General features: G+C 36.5%; 1 protein-coding gene across 1 annotated transcript in view; it reads left to right on the forward strand.

Moving 5' to 3' along the window:
- The window catches only part of LOC121382189 (harmonin-like), a 63,850-nt gene that overhangs the window by 19,636 nt on the left and 22,977 nt on the right, over nucleotides 1-21,237 (forward strand). Inside the window, exons 5-13 of the mRNA XM_041511711.1 lie at nucleotides 160-233; nucleotides 2,120-2,228; nucleotides 3,117-3,141; nucleotides 3,503-3,563; nucleotides 5,625-5,719; nucleotides 7,213-7,357; nucleotides 12,551-12,607; nucleotides 13,964-14,070; nucleotides 19,279-19,466. Of these exons, the coding sequence (XP_041367645.1) occupies nucleotides 160-233; nucleotides 2,120-2,228; nucleotides 3,117-3,141; nucleotides 3,503-3,563; nucleotides 5,625-5,719; nucleotides 7,213-7,357; nucleotides 12,551-12,607; nucleotides 13,964-14,070; nucleotides 19,279-19,466 (861 nt within the window). The remainder of the gene's footprint in view (nucleotides 1-159; nucleotides 234-2,119; nucleotides 2,229-3,116; nucleotides 3,142-3,502; nucleotides 3,564-5,624; nucleotides 5,720-7,212; nucleotides 7,358-12,550; nucleotides 12,608-13,963; nucleotides 14,071-19,278; nucleotides 19,467-21,237) is intronic.

The following is a 21,237-nucleotide window of genomic DNA, read 5'->3' on the forward strand; positions in this document are numbered from 1 at the left end:
TTAAAAAACCCAGAAAAGTGAAAAATTGCACTACCGGTAGTCAAAATGTTGAGAAGGGGAAAATTGTACTCGTCAAGATAATTGAGTTAAAGGGTAAAATTGCCCCACTATGTATGATGAAGTGTTTTCTAGTATTGTTGTTGAGTGTTGTTTGTGCAGGTTTCGAACATGGCGTTGGTGTGTTTGTCTCTCGTGTCGAGTCGGGATCTCAAGCAGAAAAGCGTGGACTAAAGGTAACTGCTTAGGCTGGACTGTATCATGATTAACATGGTTATAGGGCTCATTCATACTGGATGTGACATGAGCATGTCGTGTTGTCTGGTTCTTGGTGTGGTCTGGTTCTTGGTGTGGTCTGGTTCTTGGTGTGGTCTGGTTCTTGCATCTGTTGACACATACGTTCAGAGCATTTACTAGCTGCATGCTGACTACAGTTAAGCTTACTGCTTTGTGTTTTTATATTAAACATATTAAAAGTGGAGGTGTGTGTTTATGCTATCTTTATTAATGCTATGTATATTTTGATATATTATTTGTATTGACATTTAAAGAGTTTGCAAAATTTTATTTTGATAAATTAATGGTATGGTTTGTTATCATACAGTAAATATCTTACTATAGCTTTGCAATGAATGATTTTGTTTCATATGTTCATGTTAAAAGGTGAAATATCGTTGCACTTGACTATTTTGTTAAAATATTTAAATAACATTGGCTTAATATATAATGGCTTCATGTGGCATGTTATTTCATTGGGACTGGACGCATCAGAAATATTGTACTTTCATTTTTGTGGCAGCACCACATGCACTGTGGCACATAGAGTGTGAATGAGCCCTCATAGTTATGTATGCTTGAGGATGTCAAAGTTTAGTATATTTGAATTCAGAACGTAATAATTATTTTCTCTACACATATTTGGTTTAAATTGAGTTTTATTTTGTGAGTGGTGCATATACTAAAACAGTTGCCTCTTGCCCCACACCTCTAACCAGTTTTGAAACAACCTTTATCTGAAAACTGTTCCTGTTTAATGTTTGATAAGCTCATGGTTACTCACAACTTGTCAAAAGCCTGCAAAATTCCAGATATTTCATTCATTCAGTCATTTTCAGTTCTCTTTCTACACTTTTGTTGTATGTTCGTTCCCATTACGCAAATAATGGGAGCTTCTAATAAAAGTTGGTGATACTGATTTCTGATTTGTATGTACATATAGGTATTAATTTATCGTTTTCCCTATAAAGTTTATATATTTCTAGTTATTGTTCTCATTGCAGTGTTGTTACCAACAAATATATAAAAATATCTATGATACTAGAAAATATTTGTAAAGCATCATCTTTGTATTTTTATATAGTATAGGTATGTAGATCCTGAAATTAACGCGGCCCTAAATTAATGCGTGTGATGATGGGCAGACTTAAATGCAACATGAAATTAATCCGAGTGGCATCCCTTTGAAATACTACTTTCCTGATAACACATGTCTGTCTATTTTTTAGTTATATCCGAGTTAAGGCATCTTCAATGAGATCAACTCATTAACATGTCAGTGTACACATCAGTTAACCTGTTTAGTCTCTAGTGTTTTTGATGAGATAAACTCGAGGCATATGTTTTGCCTCAATCATTTACATAACATGTATAGTTATCTAAATCTGACTAAACATTAGCATACATGTACCATTGCAAGGGTATCTTCGTAAGATATGTCGACAAAGTTGCAGCAAACAGTAAAAACAAAGAAACAGTCGACCTCAGGATGAGTGTGCTAATACCATTCATGTGCAATGAATCGTATTGGCTTTTGCTGGACTATTGCACAATTAGTCTGTCTTGCCTATGATGAATTGTGCTCCAGTTGTTTTATAAATGTATTAAAGTTTAATCTTTGTTTCTTTTAATAGTGTGTGACACATAGATTGCTGGATTATTGCTGGACAAAAGATAGAAATAAATGTGTAATATTATTAATGTGAATAACACAAACTTGCATTTCACATGAATTTCAGAATCTACAGTATCTGAATTCTGATTGATCTACTTTAAACAATTGTTCTTGTCTCTTGACAAATTATTGAGGTGACAGTGATATTTAATATTTATTACTTACCAACAGGTTGGAGATGAAATTGTCCGTGTCAATGGTTTTACAATTGCTGAGGCTATCCATGATGACGTGCTGAATCTAATTAAGTCGAGAGAGGAAATAGTGCTTAAAGTGACACGTAATGATCTTTTTATTCTCTGTATGCAGCGTTTAAGGAGTTATGAGGATGTGGTATGCTTTGTTATGAGGGTTGATATTATACACACATGATTTTTAGGTGTTTTTGTTATCAATTTAGTACATATCTAGTTTGTTCACAATTATTTTTTATTGCATGTCAACATTTTTTTTTTTTAAATTTTGTATTTCCCGCGGTAGCTACAACAGCACCATCTATACCAGAAATAATGCTGGGCTGCCTCAAATAATAATAGTGTGATGCATAATTACACTGTGGGTACAAATGAAGTCATAAAAGTTGCCGTGGCTATATGTATATGAAAAATATGTTAAAGAAAGCATTTAGGGTACAAAGTGAAAATAGAGGGCATCATGGCCAATGAGGAGAGATCCAGGCAGATGAGTAGGAATTTTTTTTTTAATTCTACCGATCTTTCTGTGCATTCCATGCTTTTGATAAAAACAAAACCCATAGAGACATTTTTCAATATAAAAGTCTACACTGGGACCAAAAAATACATTGACACAAACGTAATCGCAAAATAAACATATCGACTCAACTTCGATAAAAACATGATAGTTAATACACGTTTTGGCCGGAACCGGCCAGTCATATCGACACAAGCGATATATCGACTCACAAGTTCGACACAACGGTGCTCGACTGTATATATGTATATATATTTTAGTGCACAAAGTTTTGACAAAAGCTGTCTCTAATAATTACCTCTATTTCTCTTTTAGTTTTAATTAGGTGAAAGCATTTTGTAAAAAACTCAATGTACTGAGTTTTGTATTTTTGAAGTATTTAGTAAATTTCTTCATTCATATTTCTTGTCTTTATTACAATGTTATATCTTTTTCTTTTTTCTTTCTTGTGTTATAGATATTGGAATGCTGCCTTTCAAGGAGTAAGTTAAAAATAACAGTTTTTAAATTAATTGGTTTTTAATTACAGAATGACAAAAATCCATAATTCATTTTAATCAGTACTTTGTTTTTGTCTTGCTTTAAAAAAAATGGTCTGAACTTGAAACTCTACTTTTATGTTGCTACAATAGGTTATAATTGAAAACATTTCCTTTTTTTGGTAGATAGACATTATATCATGTTGATATCAATTTCTAGTACATGTACGTCTAATTCGGGCCCATTATTGTAATATTTTAATATATCATCCTTCTCTAAGACAAAATCCCTATTGAGTTACCATATGCATAATTTTCAAATTTGATGATCAAACTAATAAGTTTGTTTTTATATCTGCTATAGCCAGCCTACAGACAACGTGGCTTGGAAATATGTTCAGATGCTGGATTCATCTAAAGTGCTGGTGAGTGTCACAGAGGCTTTTTTCAGCTGTATTCGCTTAAAGTTTGTTTTGTTTAACAACACCACTAGAGCACATTGATTTAATAATGATTGGCTATTGGATATCAAACATTGTTAATTCTGACATATAGTCTTAGAGAGGAAACCTGCTACATTTTCCCATTAGTAGCAAGGGATCTTTTATATGCACCATCCCACAGGTAGAATAGCACATACCATGACCGTTGATATACCAGTTGTAGTGCACTGGCTAGAATGAGATAGTCCAATGGGCCCACCTGGCCACCAACTGGGATCGATCCTAAAATTACCGTGCATCAAGTAAATGTTTTACTGCTGGGCTACATCCCGCCCACACTTGTATACAGATGCATTATTATAGGAGGCCCATAGTTATTGATTACGGCCAATACACAGGGGTATGTGAATGTAACATAACGTGAGGACCAAAGGCCTGAAGTAATTCTAGGAGATCCAGGTCAAAATGTGGAGTGTCTGCAATGTTCTGTTCTGTTTCACAATAGATATTTCTTGCTGCATTCTGTGACATTGAAACAAAAATGTGTAAGTTCTGTTGACACTGTTTGACTATATTATATTTCCAGCAGGATTTAATTTTAATTTTTTTTTTTTTATTTATTGTCATTAGCAGGGGTAGGGTGGGGTGGGAATTAAATTGTCAGTCGGACCCATGTGACATCATCCCTAGGCTATCCTGGGGGGGGGGGGGGGGGGGTGTGTGTTATAAAAGAAAAAAAGGAATAAAAGTTTTAAAAATAAATAATATACATGTATGCATAACATGACGTTTAAAAGGTCATATTTGCCAAATAATGTAAATAAATAATATACATGTATGCATAACATGACGTTTAAAAGGTGATATTTGCCAAATAGTGTAAATAAATAATATACATGTATGCATAACATGATGTTTAAAAGGTGATATTTGCCAAATAATGTAAATAAATAATATACATGTATGCATAACATGACATTTAAAAGGTGATATTTGCCAAATAGTGTAAAACAAACGATCATCACGGTGGTGTTTTGCCATTTGTATGTGTTTATCTTGAATCATGAATGGACCAATAAACATCAAAACATGAAGAAAAGAAAAAAAACCATTTGATCACATTTGTACATTTAGCCTAGTGGAATAAATAAAAAATAAAATGAATATAAGTTATAAATTTGAACTCCCATATATGTATGTAAAGTAGTCAGTAATTTCATTGCAATTTATTGTACAAAACACTCACAAGGAGCAGGTATGACACTGTTCAGGCTTTTGACAGCTTGATCTGACACATCGCTGATTGGATGACCAATCACTTGACCTCTACCGGCTCAAGTTATAACCAGTGTGCAACAAAAAATCATTTGTAAATTTCAAGACCTTTATAATTATTAGATACATTACATTGAACAGTCCACAATAAACACATTTATAGATTATTTCAGTACATTTTATGTTATTTTAAAGCAGTGTTTGTTTCACAAAGACCTCTTGCAATTTTGTCGAACTCTTGACACTCGACATGACAGGGCTGCATACTTTGGTGTAGGTGTTGATTGCAATGACACTTCCATCGAGACAGGACAATGATTGTAACCAGTTGCAAACTCTGAGTCCTTTGTTTTAATTAGAGTGCAATGCCTTGATACCGTTCTCACCACAAATGGTGTTATTGTTAACGACTGTTTAATCTCATTACCGGCTCAGCGGCTTTGAATGAATGTCTAGCCTAGTGGACTGTTGCATGCAAGTGACCACTTTTTATTATCTTTGGGACTAGTTCAAGTCTCAAGAATCAAAATGCACATCAGTTTATTGATGTAGACAAATAAACACGTGCAGATGCATAGCCAAAAAACATCTTTATTTTTTCCAATAATAAAAATGGACACATGCTTTGGACTGACAAGAATGACAGAAGTGGGACTGGCAAACATACGTTTAAAAAAAAAATATTGATCTCGGAGATCAAGAATCGGTCCCAGACCGTTTTTCCCCAACACTGGTCATGAGATGTTATTTTTATTTTCCTTTTAACAGCAAGAAGTGTTAGAAGACCCTGACAAGAAACCAACAAAAGAAAATGAAATTAAAATATTTATCAACACTGCTGGGACCTCATCCATTGGTTGTGGGTATGTGTTGTTCACTTACATCTCACTTCTTTAATGTACAAATTGGAGGTCACAAGAAGGTTGTCAACTCAATCACCTGACATGAAATTAATGACATGGGAAAGCACTGTAATTATTGTATATGCCTCATGGATCTGCTTCACGTTTTCTCTATGTATTAATTGTGACCCACCCTGGCGAATTCAGTCACATGTTGCAAAAAATTAAATTTGACTTTTATGCATATTATTAACCTGTAGAATCTCAGCTTCAATGTGGTGGAAAAATTATTAAAATATATTGATTTTTGACAGAGTTTGAGCAAATGTTTTTCGGTGATATGTAAGATCATTATTTTGAAATAATGGCCGCCGAAGATAAGGTCCTGGATTTTGGTCACTGGTATCAAAACACCATAGCAACAATATACTTAAAATGAAGGTACAGCTCTCACATTTTGCACACATTAAGTTTAAATCATAAACTATATGAATAAAAAGGTTTTGTAGGTTAAGGGTGGTTAAATACAATAAAATTAAATAATTTATGTCAGGTTTTTTTTTTGGTCTTGTTTTTTTTTCTACTTGAAATGACTAACGTCATTTTCCTAAAGTCACATCCTGGGTCACTCAGGAACAAATTTTGGTTTCAAATTCCGTCCTGTCATCGTGATCGTCCACATCCCAGGAATAATCGGAAATTACATTTGTCCACTCGTTAAGCGAATTGGCTCCACTTAAATATAGATTGTTCAGTTCACTGAAAGCTTTAGCAAGAAGAGCGTCTTTTTTACTCACTTTAAGATCATCACAAAGTAAAATAACTCATTGGAATGGTACATAAATTCACATTTAAAAATTGCTCTTCGAACAGACATCTTTTTTTTCTTCCTTTGTGTTTTCCTTCGGCGAACCACTGTAAGCTTGAATGCTTTGATTACCCAGAAAGCCACAGTGACGTTGTCAGTGACCATTCAAAAGGCGTATATCACTTAGCTAAGATGTCTGCCTAGTGACAAACTAGTTTGTGTATGGTCAGTTTTCGATTCCTATTGGCTTACAGCTAAGTCATACCCACACATCACTGAAAGGATGGTGTAGAGGAATTATTTTGGTGCAATTTGATACCAAATATGAAGCTATTCACCAAACGGCTACCGCAATTCAAAGTGGTGAAAATGAACAAAGAACAGCCTAACTCGGACCATTGTTTCGATTCTCTGAATAATAACCCCAACTAAAAATCGTAATGAAAAGTATTTAGACATTATTAAGTTAAACGAGGGTAGTTGAAATGATAACTTAAACATGTAGGTATTGTTTTCTGTCAAAATTTTCACCAGGTAGTATATTTTTTCACTAATTACGCAAAATCGGCAACTTCGACATGCGACCGATTTCGCCAGAGCGGGTCACATTTGGTTTTAGTAAAAAATTAATTAAATTATGTAATAAATTGTGGGACAGACCTGAGTGTAGCCAGACTTTGATATTGGTGCATTGTTTCTTCATCAGGATTGTCAGTGGGCCGCGTCATTTCCCTGGGATCTTTGTGGAGAATGTGCGGCCTCAGAGTCTGGCAGAGGAGGTTGGCCTGGAAGTGGGTGACCAGATTATTGAGGTGAATGGAACCAGCTTCGATAACATCAGCCACAAGGAGGTATGGTCATCTTTCTTCTCATATTTTGTAGCTTATTTTTACTTCATTTCAGCTGATCTGTTGGATCAATTTTGCTGTAATTTCCAATGTAACATTGAATTTTTTTCTGGATGTTTCTATTCAATGCCATATCAATCTGTATCCTTCCATCCCGTTCCATCCCATCAAATCCCATCCCATTCCATCCCCAACCCCATCCCCAACCCCATCCCCATCCCCATCTACATCCCATCCCATCTCCGTCCATATCCATATTCATCCACATCCCATCCCATTCCATCCCATCCCATCCACATCCACATCCATATTCATATTCATCCACATCCCATCCCATCCCCAGACCTGTCAACCTTTAGTCAAGAGAAAGCAGGAGGTGTGTGTTGAAAAAGCAGGAGATTTTGTCAAAAAGCAGGGGATTTTTTTAATTCACACAATTTAACCCAAAATCGCAAGATTTAAAAAAAACATTATTACAATAAGTTATATGAATACTATATAATGTCATACATACTTCTTAACCTTAGATCTTGGCATTAAAAAAAAAAACAAAAAAAAAACAACTTTTTCTTTTTTAAAGTTTAAATATTATTATGATTTAATACATATTTAAAAAAATTATAATATTTTATCCAAAAATGTTAAGAACATGAACAAGAAATAAAAAATTTAATTAGTACATTTATGGTATTACACTTACAGCCTTACAGTTACTGGTTGCGTTACATTATTTGTGGTTAGTGTACCTAAGTACCAAAGACAAATTTATATAAATCTTATAAATTAATATTCAGTTGTTACTATAATGAGGAACGGTGGCGTGGTACTTATTTAAAATCATTATAATGATGTAATAAACATTGTATTTTCATTAATCATAAGTAAAACCTCATTACGGACATCGCGTGAAATATACCGGAATTATACCCATTTCCGTGAGTAACTTTATGTCAATGTCAGACACAACATTTTTTAATTGTACAAAAATAATTTCTTGAAGAGTACCCTTATAACCAACATTTTACTGCACAAACATACAAAATTAACTGACACAAGTATGTTTATACAACTAATTGGTCTTTTCGTTGTCTTGCTGTGACATGTGATTTTAACATGCATCGTGTGTATCGCTGTCAGCTCGGAGTCTGGCAGTTCAGATTCATCATAGTTGCATTATGTAATCCAGTGGGAAGACATTTTACAATTCAGAGGTGTTATTAGAACTAAATTGGATAGTTTTTTTTTTTATATATGCAACACTGAATGTCAATACACAGCCTGTTGAATTAGCGGCAACACGCTTCGTAGCCATTACGATGACAACAAACATTATAATAACACCTCATTTTATAAACTCCATGTGCTTTTTTAACAATATAAATAGGCTATCCCACAATTCTCACGGCCGCATCTTGAATACGGTTCATCAGCCTGGTCAACCACTGCAAAGACCAACCAGCAAGCTTTAGACAAGGTTCAAAACCAAGCTCTGCGAATCATAACGGGATCCATGAAGTCTACACCCATTAAAGACATGGAAAAAACTGCAGCAATACAACCCCTTGGTGAGAGGAGAGATGCCAAGATCATGATCCAGGCAGAGAAATTCAGGTACCTGCCCAATCATCCAATGAAACAAAGAATGGATGGTCTGACAAAGAATCGTCTCAAACGTAGCAGTTTCATCCACCAAAGCAGAAGACTTACTAGAGAACACCAAGCTAACCCGTTACCAAAGACACTTCCATTTTGCCCAACAGATCTTCCACAACCATGGAATGATGAACAAGCCAATCTACAGATCAGCATGTCTGTCCCACAATTAGCTTCAGCAGACTCCCAAACGACCTGGTCAAACGGTCACTGGCAATGGCTATGATCAGTGACCGGTACCCAGAAGAATCTTGGATCCATGCATACACTGATGGTTCGTCAACAAATGCTGTGGCCAATGGAGGGGCAGGCATATTTATCAAGCTCCCTTCAAGAAATACCCTAACTGCAAAAGTACCAACCGGCACCCACAGTTCCAACTACAATGCAGAAACCCATGCACTTATTCAGGCTGCTACAATGATCAAGGATGCAAAAGAAGACTGTCAACAAGTTGTCTTCCTCACAGATGCTCTCTCAGTCCTACAAGCCTTGCAAGGGGAAAAACTTCCTCACCTGAATGAAGCCATGCAAGAGGTAGCAAAGGAAAGACGAGTAGCTCTACAGTGGATCCCAGCACATTGTGGGATTCCAGGAAATGAGGAAGCAGACAGGCTAGCCAAGCTAGGAGCTAATCATGTACAGCCCAGCAACAACATTAGCTTCTCAGAGAAGAAAACCTTGATAAAGGCAGCCAACAGACCCAGGACAGAACAAGATGATTACCACCTTCTCAGTCGCTTGGAACAAGTAACTCTGTTGAGACTCCGGACAGGCCACAACCGACTGAATGCTCACATGTTCAGAAAGTTTAAACTTGCAGCAACACCAACCTGCAGTTGTGGCCTGGAAGACCAAACAGCAGAACACATCTTACAGGCGTGTCCAATTCATCAAGACCTGAGACAAGCTGAGTGGCCAACCGAAACTGCCATACACACCAAACTCTATGGAAAGAGAGGCGAACTGGAAAAAACAGCTCATTTTATCTTACAGACTGGACTATTGGTCTAAATTGTGAAAGAGAAAAAAAAAAAAAAATAATAATAACACGTCATTTTATAAACTCCATGTGCTTTTTTAACAATATAAATAGGCTATCCCACAATTCTCACTTCGGCAAAGGTTAAACAGTCGGGACAATTCGGCCTGTTACATTCTCAGACATTTTCCGAATGAGAAAAAAAAGGTAGAGTTACTTCCCTTATGTTATTTTGACAAAAGAGGATCGATTTTTTTTTTATGCTTACAAAAATGTCATTTAACAGGAGAAACTGTCTCCCGCACAGGAGCAAGGAGATTTGATCAAATACCGGGAGACTCCCACGGAATCCAGGAGGGTTGACAGGTCTGCCCATCCCATCCATCCACATCCACATCCACATCCATATCCATATCCATATCCATATCCATATTCATCCACATCCCATCCCATCCCATCCCATCCCATCCCATCCCATCCACATCCACATCCACATCCACATCCACATCCACATCCCATCCCATCCCATTCCATCCCATCCCATCCCCAACCCATCCCCAACCCCATCCCCATCCCCATCCCCATCTACATCCCATCCCATCTCCGTCCATATCCATATTCATCCACATCTCATCCCATTCCATCCCATTCCATCCACATCCACATCCACATCCATATTCATATTCATCCACATTCCATCCCATCCCATCCCATCCACATCCACATCCACATCCACATCCCATCCACATCCCATCCCATCCCCATCCATATCCCATCCCCATCCCCATCCATATCCATATTCATCCTCATCCACATCCACATCCACATCCATATCCATATTCATCCACATCCCATCCCATCCCATTCCATCCCATTCCATTCCATCCCATCCACATCCACATCCACATCCACATCCACATCCATATCAATATTCTTCCACATCCCATCCCATTCCATCCCATCCCATCCACATCCACATCCACATCCACATCCACATCCACATCCACATCCACATCCATATCCATATCCATATTCTTCCACATCCCATCCCATTCCATCCCATCCCATCCCCATCCACATCCCCATCCATATTCATATTCATCCACATTCCATCCCATCCCATCCCATCCCATCCACATCCACATCCACATCCACATCCACATCCACATCCCCATCCACATCCCATCCCATCCCATCCCCAACCATATCCATATTCATCCACATCCACATCCACATCCATATCCATATCCATATTCATCCACATCCCATCCCATTCCATCCCATTCCATCCCATCCACATCCACATCCACATCCATATCCATCCACATCCCATCCTATTCCATCCACATCCACATCCACATCCACATCCATCCACATCCATATCCACATCCACATCCATATCCACATCCACATCCATATCCACATCCATCCACATCCATATCCATCCACATCCACATCTCATCCACATCCATATCCATATTCATCCACATCCCATCCCATACAATCCCATCCCATCCACATCCACATCCACATCCATATCCATATTCATCCACATCCACATCCATATCCATCCACATCCCATCCCATCCCATCTCATCCCATCCCCATCCATATCCATCCACATCCCATCCTATCCCATCCCTGTCCCCACCCCCATCCATATCCCCATCTCAATCTATATCCATATACATCCCATCCCATCCTGTCCCATCCCCATCCTCATCCCCATCCATATCCATTCCACATCCATCCCCATCCATATCCATCCACATCACATCCCATCCCCATCCATATCTGTCCACATCCCATCCCATCCCCATCCTCATTACTATCCATATCAACATCCCATCCCCATCCACATCAACATCCCATCCCATCCCCATCCTCATTCCCATCCCCATCCATATCCATATCCATCCCCATCCCCATCCACATCCATCAACATCCATCCAAATCCCCATCCATCCATATCCATTCACATCCAACCATCCATCCATCAACATCCATCCACATCCCCATCCATCCATATCCATCCACATCCCCATCCACATCCATCAACATCCATCCACATCCCCATCCATCCATATCCATTCACATCCATCCATCCATCCATCCATCAACATCCATCCACATCCCCATCCATACATATCCATTCACATCCATCCATCCATCAACATCCATCAACATCCATCCACATCCCCATCCATCCATATCCATCCACATCCCCATCCACATCCATCTACATCCCCATCCATCCATATCCATTCATATCCATCCATCCATCCATCAACATCCATCCACATCCCCATCCATCCATATCCATTCACATCCATCCATCCATCCATCCATCCATCCATCCATCCATCCGTCCTCCATCTGAAAAATGGTTGTTGCATTGAAAATTTCAGCTTGAATTTTCAAATGGGTATCATTTCCCTTGATCCGTCAACTCTGTTCTGATGAGTACTATGTTGTTACACTGTAAGAATTAGCACTGTTTCCATAATTCACCAACTAGTATGGTCACTGATGTGATGTATTTTCTGGTGGTCTGTCTGCAGGCTGTTGTCAACCTGAAGGGCAGCAAGCAGCTTCACATGGTTATCAAGAAGAAAACTGTAAGTATAAACACTCAGCTTTAACACTAGTTTAACACACACACTTTTAAAATATTCACATGGATTATTATCATTTACTCTTACTACAATATTTGAATGATTGTAGATAAACATGGTCTCAACTAGATAACATGTCTTATAAAATTGATCAAACTTTCTGTAAACACTAATCTTTCACTAAGCGCCATGATAAGCTTAACTTTATGGCTTGAACATTGAAGTATTTCTCATAGCATTTAAGTTAAAGTGGATCTTCATTAAAACAGTTATTTATTTACACGGTATTAGCCAGTATTCTGTGAGAGATAAATGTTGTGGTATGTGCTGATGTGTCTGTGACACGGGGTATATTAAAGACTCCTGGATGCTAGTTGAATTGATATAAATCAATGCAAAAGGTATCCAAATTGACCAACATTTACATACATAAGTAAGTTTTCATGTTGACCTCCTAGCAAAAAATTGGAGGTGTGGGGGGGGGGGGGGGGGCGGTCTGAGGGGTCATGTTGGACACAAATTTATCAAAAATCGGTTTGCACCATCAGATTCCTTGGAACAAATCCATTTGGAATCAACTTCAAACATAAAGTAAACACTTTCCAAAAAGAGACCAAATCAGAGACTGACTATTGAGCAAATGGAAAACACTACGTGAATTTCACAGAGGGGCATCATATTTAACAGCAAATTAAAACAAAAATCACAGTAGGTGATTGTCAAGGTTGTCCACCTAGGTTGCCATCCTAGATATATGTAGATATGAATTTAGGTGGCAAACCTTTTGCAGCATGCCGGATCCATATTTGTTCATTTTGCCCCCTGGGTATACCCATCGTCAGTTTTAACTGATTTTTAATGTAAACGTTCCTCTGCAGTCTACAACAAAGCCAGCAGCCATTATGTTATATAATGTTACACACATGTAATGTAAGTGATGTTATGGCTTAACGGCATTCTATTTACAGTTAAATGTTTACAGTACAAAATAATATGACTGTGGTTGCATTAGAAAGTAATTATTTTTCTATGCTACTAAAGCTGCTTATGAAAATATACCATTTCATGTTTATTAAAAAAGATATTCAAAATTTTTCAATAAATCTTTGTAGATTGTAAAACATATGTGTAATCTGACTTATGAATTTAGACCTATAGTTCGTCCTACCCTCCTGCAATTTTTTTTTTTTAAATTGCAAATAATTTCATTTTGGTTTGACATGAGAAGAAAAGTAAAAGTGTTTTTGAAATTACAAGAAAACACCTATTTTTGCATGCAATTTAGAAAGCAATCGGCTCAGAAATAAATAACTTCTATTTTAAAAAAAAGGCATTCCTATAAATCCATGTGCTTTTCAGGGTCTGCCACTGTTTCAGCAGGGACGGAAGTCTCAGGCACCTGGTGTACCAAAGACTGATCCAAAACCAGCACCAGGCCCAAACAAAACTGTGATCTCTGTGCCAAGGTACATACCAGCGCCTAAAAGTCACAAAGTGACATTTCAAGATATCACCGATACAGGCACCCTATACTGAAAACATTCTCACATTTCTTATTCATCTTATATATTACATCGTCACTGAACATTGAGAAAGTGAACAGTTTTCATTAGACACTTAATTGCAGGAAATATTAGTATATCTTCATTGTCATACATTTATTTATAAACATTTCCTTTTAGAGAATAAAGCATGAAAGCATTATGTATATACAGCCAAACTTCGATAACTCCACCTTCAATCTCTCGACCTGAAGTGACAGTCCTGGGCAAATTGCTATACAAACTGGTAATAACAGCCTTCGAAAACTCAAACTTCAAAAACTCAATAAACTCAATCTCTCGACCTAATTCTTTGGTCCTGCCATAAAGATTTAATAGATTATGCACCTCAAAAACTCGACGCATGTGGATTGATCAAACTATTGTTGCCGATAGTATTTTAAAGACGAATGAATTGTCAATCAGGTAAGTCAGGTCATTCAGGTCAATCAGATGAAGCACGCCTGTCTCAGGCTGTCTGGGCTGTCAAGGATAAACCGGAAGGAAATGGTGTTTGGTTGTTGGTGTTTGTATATGGCAGAGGGCCTCGCTACATAATACATACTTACAGTCTGGTTAACTTCAAAGAGCACTTGTAATGGTTAGTGCTGGGTGTTTGTTTTTTTAATAAATAGTAGTTTCTGATTTGCATTAGTGTTTTTTTTTTTTAATTCTTATTTAAAATAATTAAAAGAATTTTTTTAAATAATTTAAAATAATAACATCATCCAGGTGCAATACAGTTTCAAATTTGAACTCGTATATTAATTTCGAAAAGTCGAACTCCATGAAACTCGAACTGTTTCCTCGTCCCCTTCAAGATCGAGTTATCGAAGTTTGACTGTATTTTTGTTGGAGGAACTGTTAAAATATGTCTATTATCATACTTTTTAAAATAAATATTTCATTTGAGATGAAAAGGCATGAAACCATTAAGAAATTTTCTTGCAGAAGATATTAGTATAATATTGTGTTCACTGTCATTTAATTTTAGAATATAAGGCATCAAAGTATTACAAACATTTATTTGCAGAAAATGCTAATATGTACATTTCAGGTAACAGTTTATACACACGTCACGTTTCATTAGTATTAACATGGTTCAACTAACACTACAGCATTTGTGCAAATGTGATGTTTGAAATTTTAAAGATTTTTGTGCAACTATTAACAAGAATGTTAGTATATTTAGAGGACACTCCCCGAGTGTCTTGTGATATCATAATTTATCAGCACGAGTTGATAAAAGTATGAAATCCGAGGCTTGCCAAGGATTTTATACTTTATCAACGAGTGCTGATAAATTATGATATCACAAGGCATGAGGGGGGTATTCTTTTTATCATCCATTATCATTCTTTTCATTTGCGGCAGTTGTAAACAATGTCAGTAATGTAAGTTGAATGTCAGCAGTAGACTCGTTAACTAGCAGAACGGCAGTGGTGTGACGTCACTAATGGTAGGTTTAGCGCTGAAACAAACAGAGTGACGTAACAAAACATTGTCTTGTGATTAAAATTTGACCAATCAAGATATCGCAAATAAAAGTGCCAGTGATATCTCCTACAAAAGCCTTTAATGGATGATAATTAACACTATCTACTGCATATTTTGCAACTATCAAGAACATTGTTAGTATATAATATATCATGTTAATCATAACACTATTTCTTGAATGTTTTGCAACATTTAAGAATTGTTAGTATATGTAGGCCCTTAGGAAGGTCAGAAGGTAAGATCTATTTTGACTCCGCCAAGCATTGGGCATGTGAAATAATGCCACTCGATCATCCACCCATAGTTTTGTTTATAAATAGATGATTTGTGCTGCATTTTGAAGCAGAAAAGTATATGTTTCTTTAACAATGTTTTGCGATTTCATATTTGGAGCAGGATTAACAACACCATGCAGTATGGTGGGTTTTTTATTTTGGTTTGTTTTTAAATAAAAGATCAGATTAAATATTGGTCAGGCTCGGACCTGATCATCCTTACTACTTCCTACGGCCTTCATATGTCATGCTATCTTTCTTTTCACATATACCTACATGTATAGAAATAAAATAATACTGAATTTGTTTATTAGTCTTGGCTATAAGTGCAATTTTTTGTTACTATGTTAATGATATGTCATCACTGAACATATGACCGATTACCGACTTTAATTGACAACCAGCCAGTTTCTTAATTGAATGTGTATACAACTGTACGTACGTCAGTTTGAACTTATGACACAGATTCACATGGCCTTGAAGTTACGATATCGACATCATGGAAATGAACTTTGAAATATTTGATTTAAAAACAGAAAGGAGGAGCTGGTGTTATGGAACAGAGTGAAGATGTTATGAACCAAATATGGCCTGCTGAAAAAGGGGATGGGTGTGTGAGAAATTAGGACCTAGATGTATTTTACACCATTATGGAATTCAAATATAACACAATCATGAGCTATATACCAGGTGAAATAATCATACATGCATCTCTCTATTGAAAATTATCTGCAATGTTTTGGTGGATTTAGCAAGTGAATTTCTGTTTCACCTGCTAGGTCTAAAACAATTGACTGCTTTTTGCAGGCAGCTATTTCGAAACTCTTATGTGACAGCATTTTGAAAATCTTTCAATTACATGATTTTAGAATCCAGGCATGAAAAGTACAGAACACTGAAATTTTGTTATGGAAATTTAAATAAATGTGTAAAAATTTAGAAAGCGTTTTTCATGTACGTGTAGTTACGAATGTCTCGTGAACAAAAGTTATATATGTTGGGTAAGTACAACCGTGTTTACAAACTCCACAGCACTTTTTGTTTATTTTTTGTTACAAATTGGACATTCTTGGTTTTTCAGAATGTTTGTTTTTTATTTACTGCTCTGTAGTAATCAGAATTGTATTTTTTATGTATGTGATTAGTTTTAGTTTTTTGTTGTATATTTTAAAATACTGTATGAACAAACATTTTCGTGGCTAAAATAATTTGCGATTGGGCTTTCATTTGACATTTTCACGAGGAATTATTTTCGCTTGCCAAACTCCTTTCAATGATGATTTAATTCATGCACACACTTGGACATGTTCACCATGTTGTAAGTGGGACGTCATTGTTGTATGTTTGTCTGATATATGTGATACAGAAACTTGAAAAATGCAAATATCAGAAGAAATAACTTGTAATTATTGGTGGTATCCACAAATTTCCATTAAGGCTTACAAAGAAAACAAAGAAAACAGATTACTTAACAACAGAGTTACAACCAACTGTGTGTTACTTAGAACAAATCCACGTGACCATGCAGGTTTACAGAACTATGTCACCTTGCAGATAATTTGGCTGTAAAAAAAAAGTGCTTATGAAACTTGGTATAAATTTAACAGGCACCTTCGACCGCTTGATTCTGATATGTGGTGGGCATATAGAGATAAAAATATATATTATAATGTAAATACTTTGAACATTCACATATATATAAACATCCATGGTCAGTCTGAACATTATGCTAAATCGGAAATAAGTTATCATGTAATCTTCTTCTTTTCGTTCGCTTTTTGACTACACATCGAGGCCAGCAGTGACTATGAACGATACTGTTCTATGTAGATCACTTCTTGTGCTGTACAGCTTCTTCTGGAGAGTTGTTGTAGTTGTCCAGGTAGTCTCCCTCAGCTGCTGTAGGTTATGCAGTCTTGGATGACATGTTCGGTCATCTGTTCGTGCGGCCCAATACCTCTGACTTCAGCACTGGAGGTTTCTGTTAGGGTTACCTCACCCTTAGTCCATATCAGTCTAGCCTCTACCCATTGACCAGTCCAGCTTGGATGTCCCTAATAAAAGCCAAAGCTCCTGCTGGCATAGCTCTCTGGGTCACTGAGACATACAAGCCCCCTCACCACGTCAAGGAATGGACTATGAAGGGGAGCATGTAATTAAATTTGTGGTGCTATTAACATGTCCGTGATTTTTGCGGTATATTTTATTCACGTAAATATTTGCGTATACAGTAATATAGCATTTCAAATACATAGTGAATATCACAGACTCTGACATGTTTAATAATTTAGTAGTTTCCTTTTTAAATTGTTCATAGATTCAAAAATTGTTTTTAGCTTAATGTTAAGCAACACATTTTTCTTTTTGAAACAGGGACATTATTTGAAAGGACACAATATCATTATGCCATTATATTATATGTATATGTACCCACAAATAACATGTATTGGGAAATGGTTCCTGAAATGGAGAGAAGTCAAAGAAATTCTTTTTAAAAAGAAAAAAAAGCTTGGCAATGTTTGGACATTTATACATATAGTTACACTGTTACATTGATTAATTTTAGTCTTGTCATACACAGTATTTTTATTCTAATTTGTAACATACCTCGCACATTCTTTAGTTGCAGTTCATTAACATCTAACCTTGGTACTTCTAAATGTTAAAACTAATGTATTACTAAAATAGCATAGTTAACTGACTAAATTATGCAGTTGATATATATATAATTTCCTTAAATCGTGAAGTATCGGTATTTGTGCTGTTTAATTTTTCTTTATTAGTGTACTTTTTCTTTTCCATTTTTATTCTTAATTGTGGATCTTGATATAGTAACTGTTATTTTATGCATTCTAAATTTGTAATATTATGTGTTTTGGATCTATCCAAAATTTACCCTAAACCATATGTGAATTTTGGAATTTTAAATATCGAAAATGGGCATGCTATTTATTTTTATTGAATTACATGACTGATACAAATTGGATTCTTGTGCAGGACCCAAAACAATTGCAGCCAATTATGGCCTCAAATAAATGTTATTTCATTTAAATTCAGCATGCAAATACGTCATGTAAATGTATAAATAAACATTAAAATGATAAATATACTGTAATACACAGAAAATGTTTAACTATTTGTGTGTTATATTGTACAATTAAACACCATGTATAAGTCTGTATTGATTAGCTGCATGACAACACTGATAAATTTATCTAGCCATTTGCTTAGCATCTATAAAGTTATTTATAATCGAAATGGTTTTACTTAATTTGTTATTGATAATAAATTTATTTGTATGTAATAATAATATTTGAAGTTTCCAGTTAGACATATTTTAATATACTTCAAAATGTTTCAGGGAAGATAATGATGGAGACTTTGAAAAAGACAGCTGGAGGGAGAATAACAGGGAGAGCTGGAGGGAGAATAACAGGGAGAGTTGGAAGGAAAAGAACAGGGAGAGCTGGAAGGAGAAGAACAGGGAGAGCTGGAAGGAGAATAACAGGGAGAGCTGGAAGGAGAGTGATGTCATCAAACATATGGATGGTAAATATTGTTTGTGTGGGACATTTGGTTAAGTTTGATGATTGTGATGATGTAGGTCTTTTTTGTGTACATATCCAACTAAGGTTTGCGTATGGTTTTGGAATTATCTGCCCACACGGCAGTGCTTATTGGCTACACACACCGGCCATTGGACATAAGGGTGATAGGTACAAGGTTCGCAGCCTGGTACCAGCTCCCACCCAGAGTGAGTTTTAATGACTCAGTGGGTAGGTGTAAAACCACTACACTCTCTTCTCTCTCACTAACCACTAACCACTACACTCTCTTCTCTCTCACTAACCACTAACAACTAACCACTACACTCTCTTCTCTCTCACTAACCACTAACAACTAACAACTAACCACTACACTCTCTTCTCTCTCACTAACCACTAACCACTAACAACTAACCACTACACTCTCTTCTCTCTCACTAACCACTAACAACTAACAACTAACCCACGGGGCGAGACGTAGCCTAGTGGTACAGCGCTTGCTCGATGCATGATCGGTGTGGGATTGATCTCCGTCAGTGGGCCCATTGGGCTATTTCTCATTTCAGCCAGTGCACCTGATATATCAAAGACTGTGGTATGTACTACCCTGTCTGTGGGATGGTGCATATAAAAGATCCCTTACTGCTAATTGAAAAGAGTAGCCCATGAAGTGGCGACAGCGGGTTTCCTCTCTCAATAACTGTGTGGTCCTTAACCGTATGTCTGATGCCATATAACTATAATAAAAAATGTGTTGAGTACGTCGTAAAATAAAACACTAAAAAAACAAAAAAACATCCCAACTAACCCACTGTCCTGGACAGACAGCCCAGATAGCTGAGGTGTGTGTCCAGGACAGCGTGCTTAAACTTTAATTGGATATAAGCACAAAAATAAGTTGAGGAAGAAAGGCTAAGCACTGGCATAGGAAGTTTGGGGAGGCAAGGGGGGCATGTGTCCCCCCACTTTTCTTGATCAGCAGCGATGGGTGTGTGTGTGTGTGTGTGTGTGCCCCACATTTTTTGGCATCTTCCTACGCCACTGCTAATGATTGAAGCAAACACACTGCTGCAATAAAGGCTGCTCTTGTTAGTAAGTAAGAACAAAACTGACGGTCGGCCACTGAGGTACATTGCTCACAACAACAACAACAACACTCCATTTAAAATTAAAGTTTATATTTGAATCGATAAGTATTATTTTCGTAGGCTTTTCTCTTTTCTCATTTTTATATTTTAGATTAGTTATTGTTGATTAAAATTAAGCAAAAAGTCGAGTTTATTTATGAGCATTTGTGGCCAGATGTCCAGTATTTATGTCCATTATTCCTAATAACTGTTTTTCTGACTATAATTTTTTTTAAAAACAATATCCCAGTATTTTTGTGATTTTTGTTGTTGGTAAAACAGTAACATTTATTATCAAATTATCTGTCACAATCGATTCATGAAAATGACCACGATGTTCCGCCATTGTTGTCAAGCAAAAATATTTGCCAAAAACCACTTTTTCAACTCAATATTCCCAGGTATTTGAAAAACAAATAACTAAAGCTGCCATAGTCTCAATTATCATTTCCTGTTGTTCTATTATTATTTCCGGTGAGTGCCATGTGGAAAACGGCGGGAAATATGAAGTGGGGAATGCACTGTATACAGTGTACAGTGTGTCAATTTTGTGTGGCATCAGGCGAAATATCTCACCTACAGTAGAGATGGGACGATTATTCGATGTTACCGAAAAAATGCGGTTTTAGGCCCACGGTTCAGTGCACC

The sequence above is a fragment of the Gigantopelta aegis genome, chromosome 9, assembly GCF_016097555.1.
Source record: "Gigantopelta aegis isolate Gae_Host chromosome 9, Gae_host_genome, whole genome shotgun sequence".
NCBI classification, from domain to species: domain Eukaryota; kingdom Metazoa; phylum Mollusca; class Gastropoda; order Neomphalida; family Peltospiridae; genus Gigantopelta; species Gigantopelta aegis.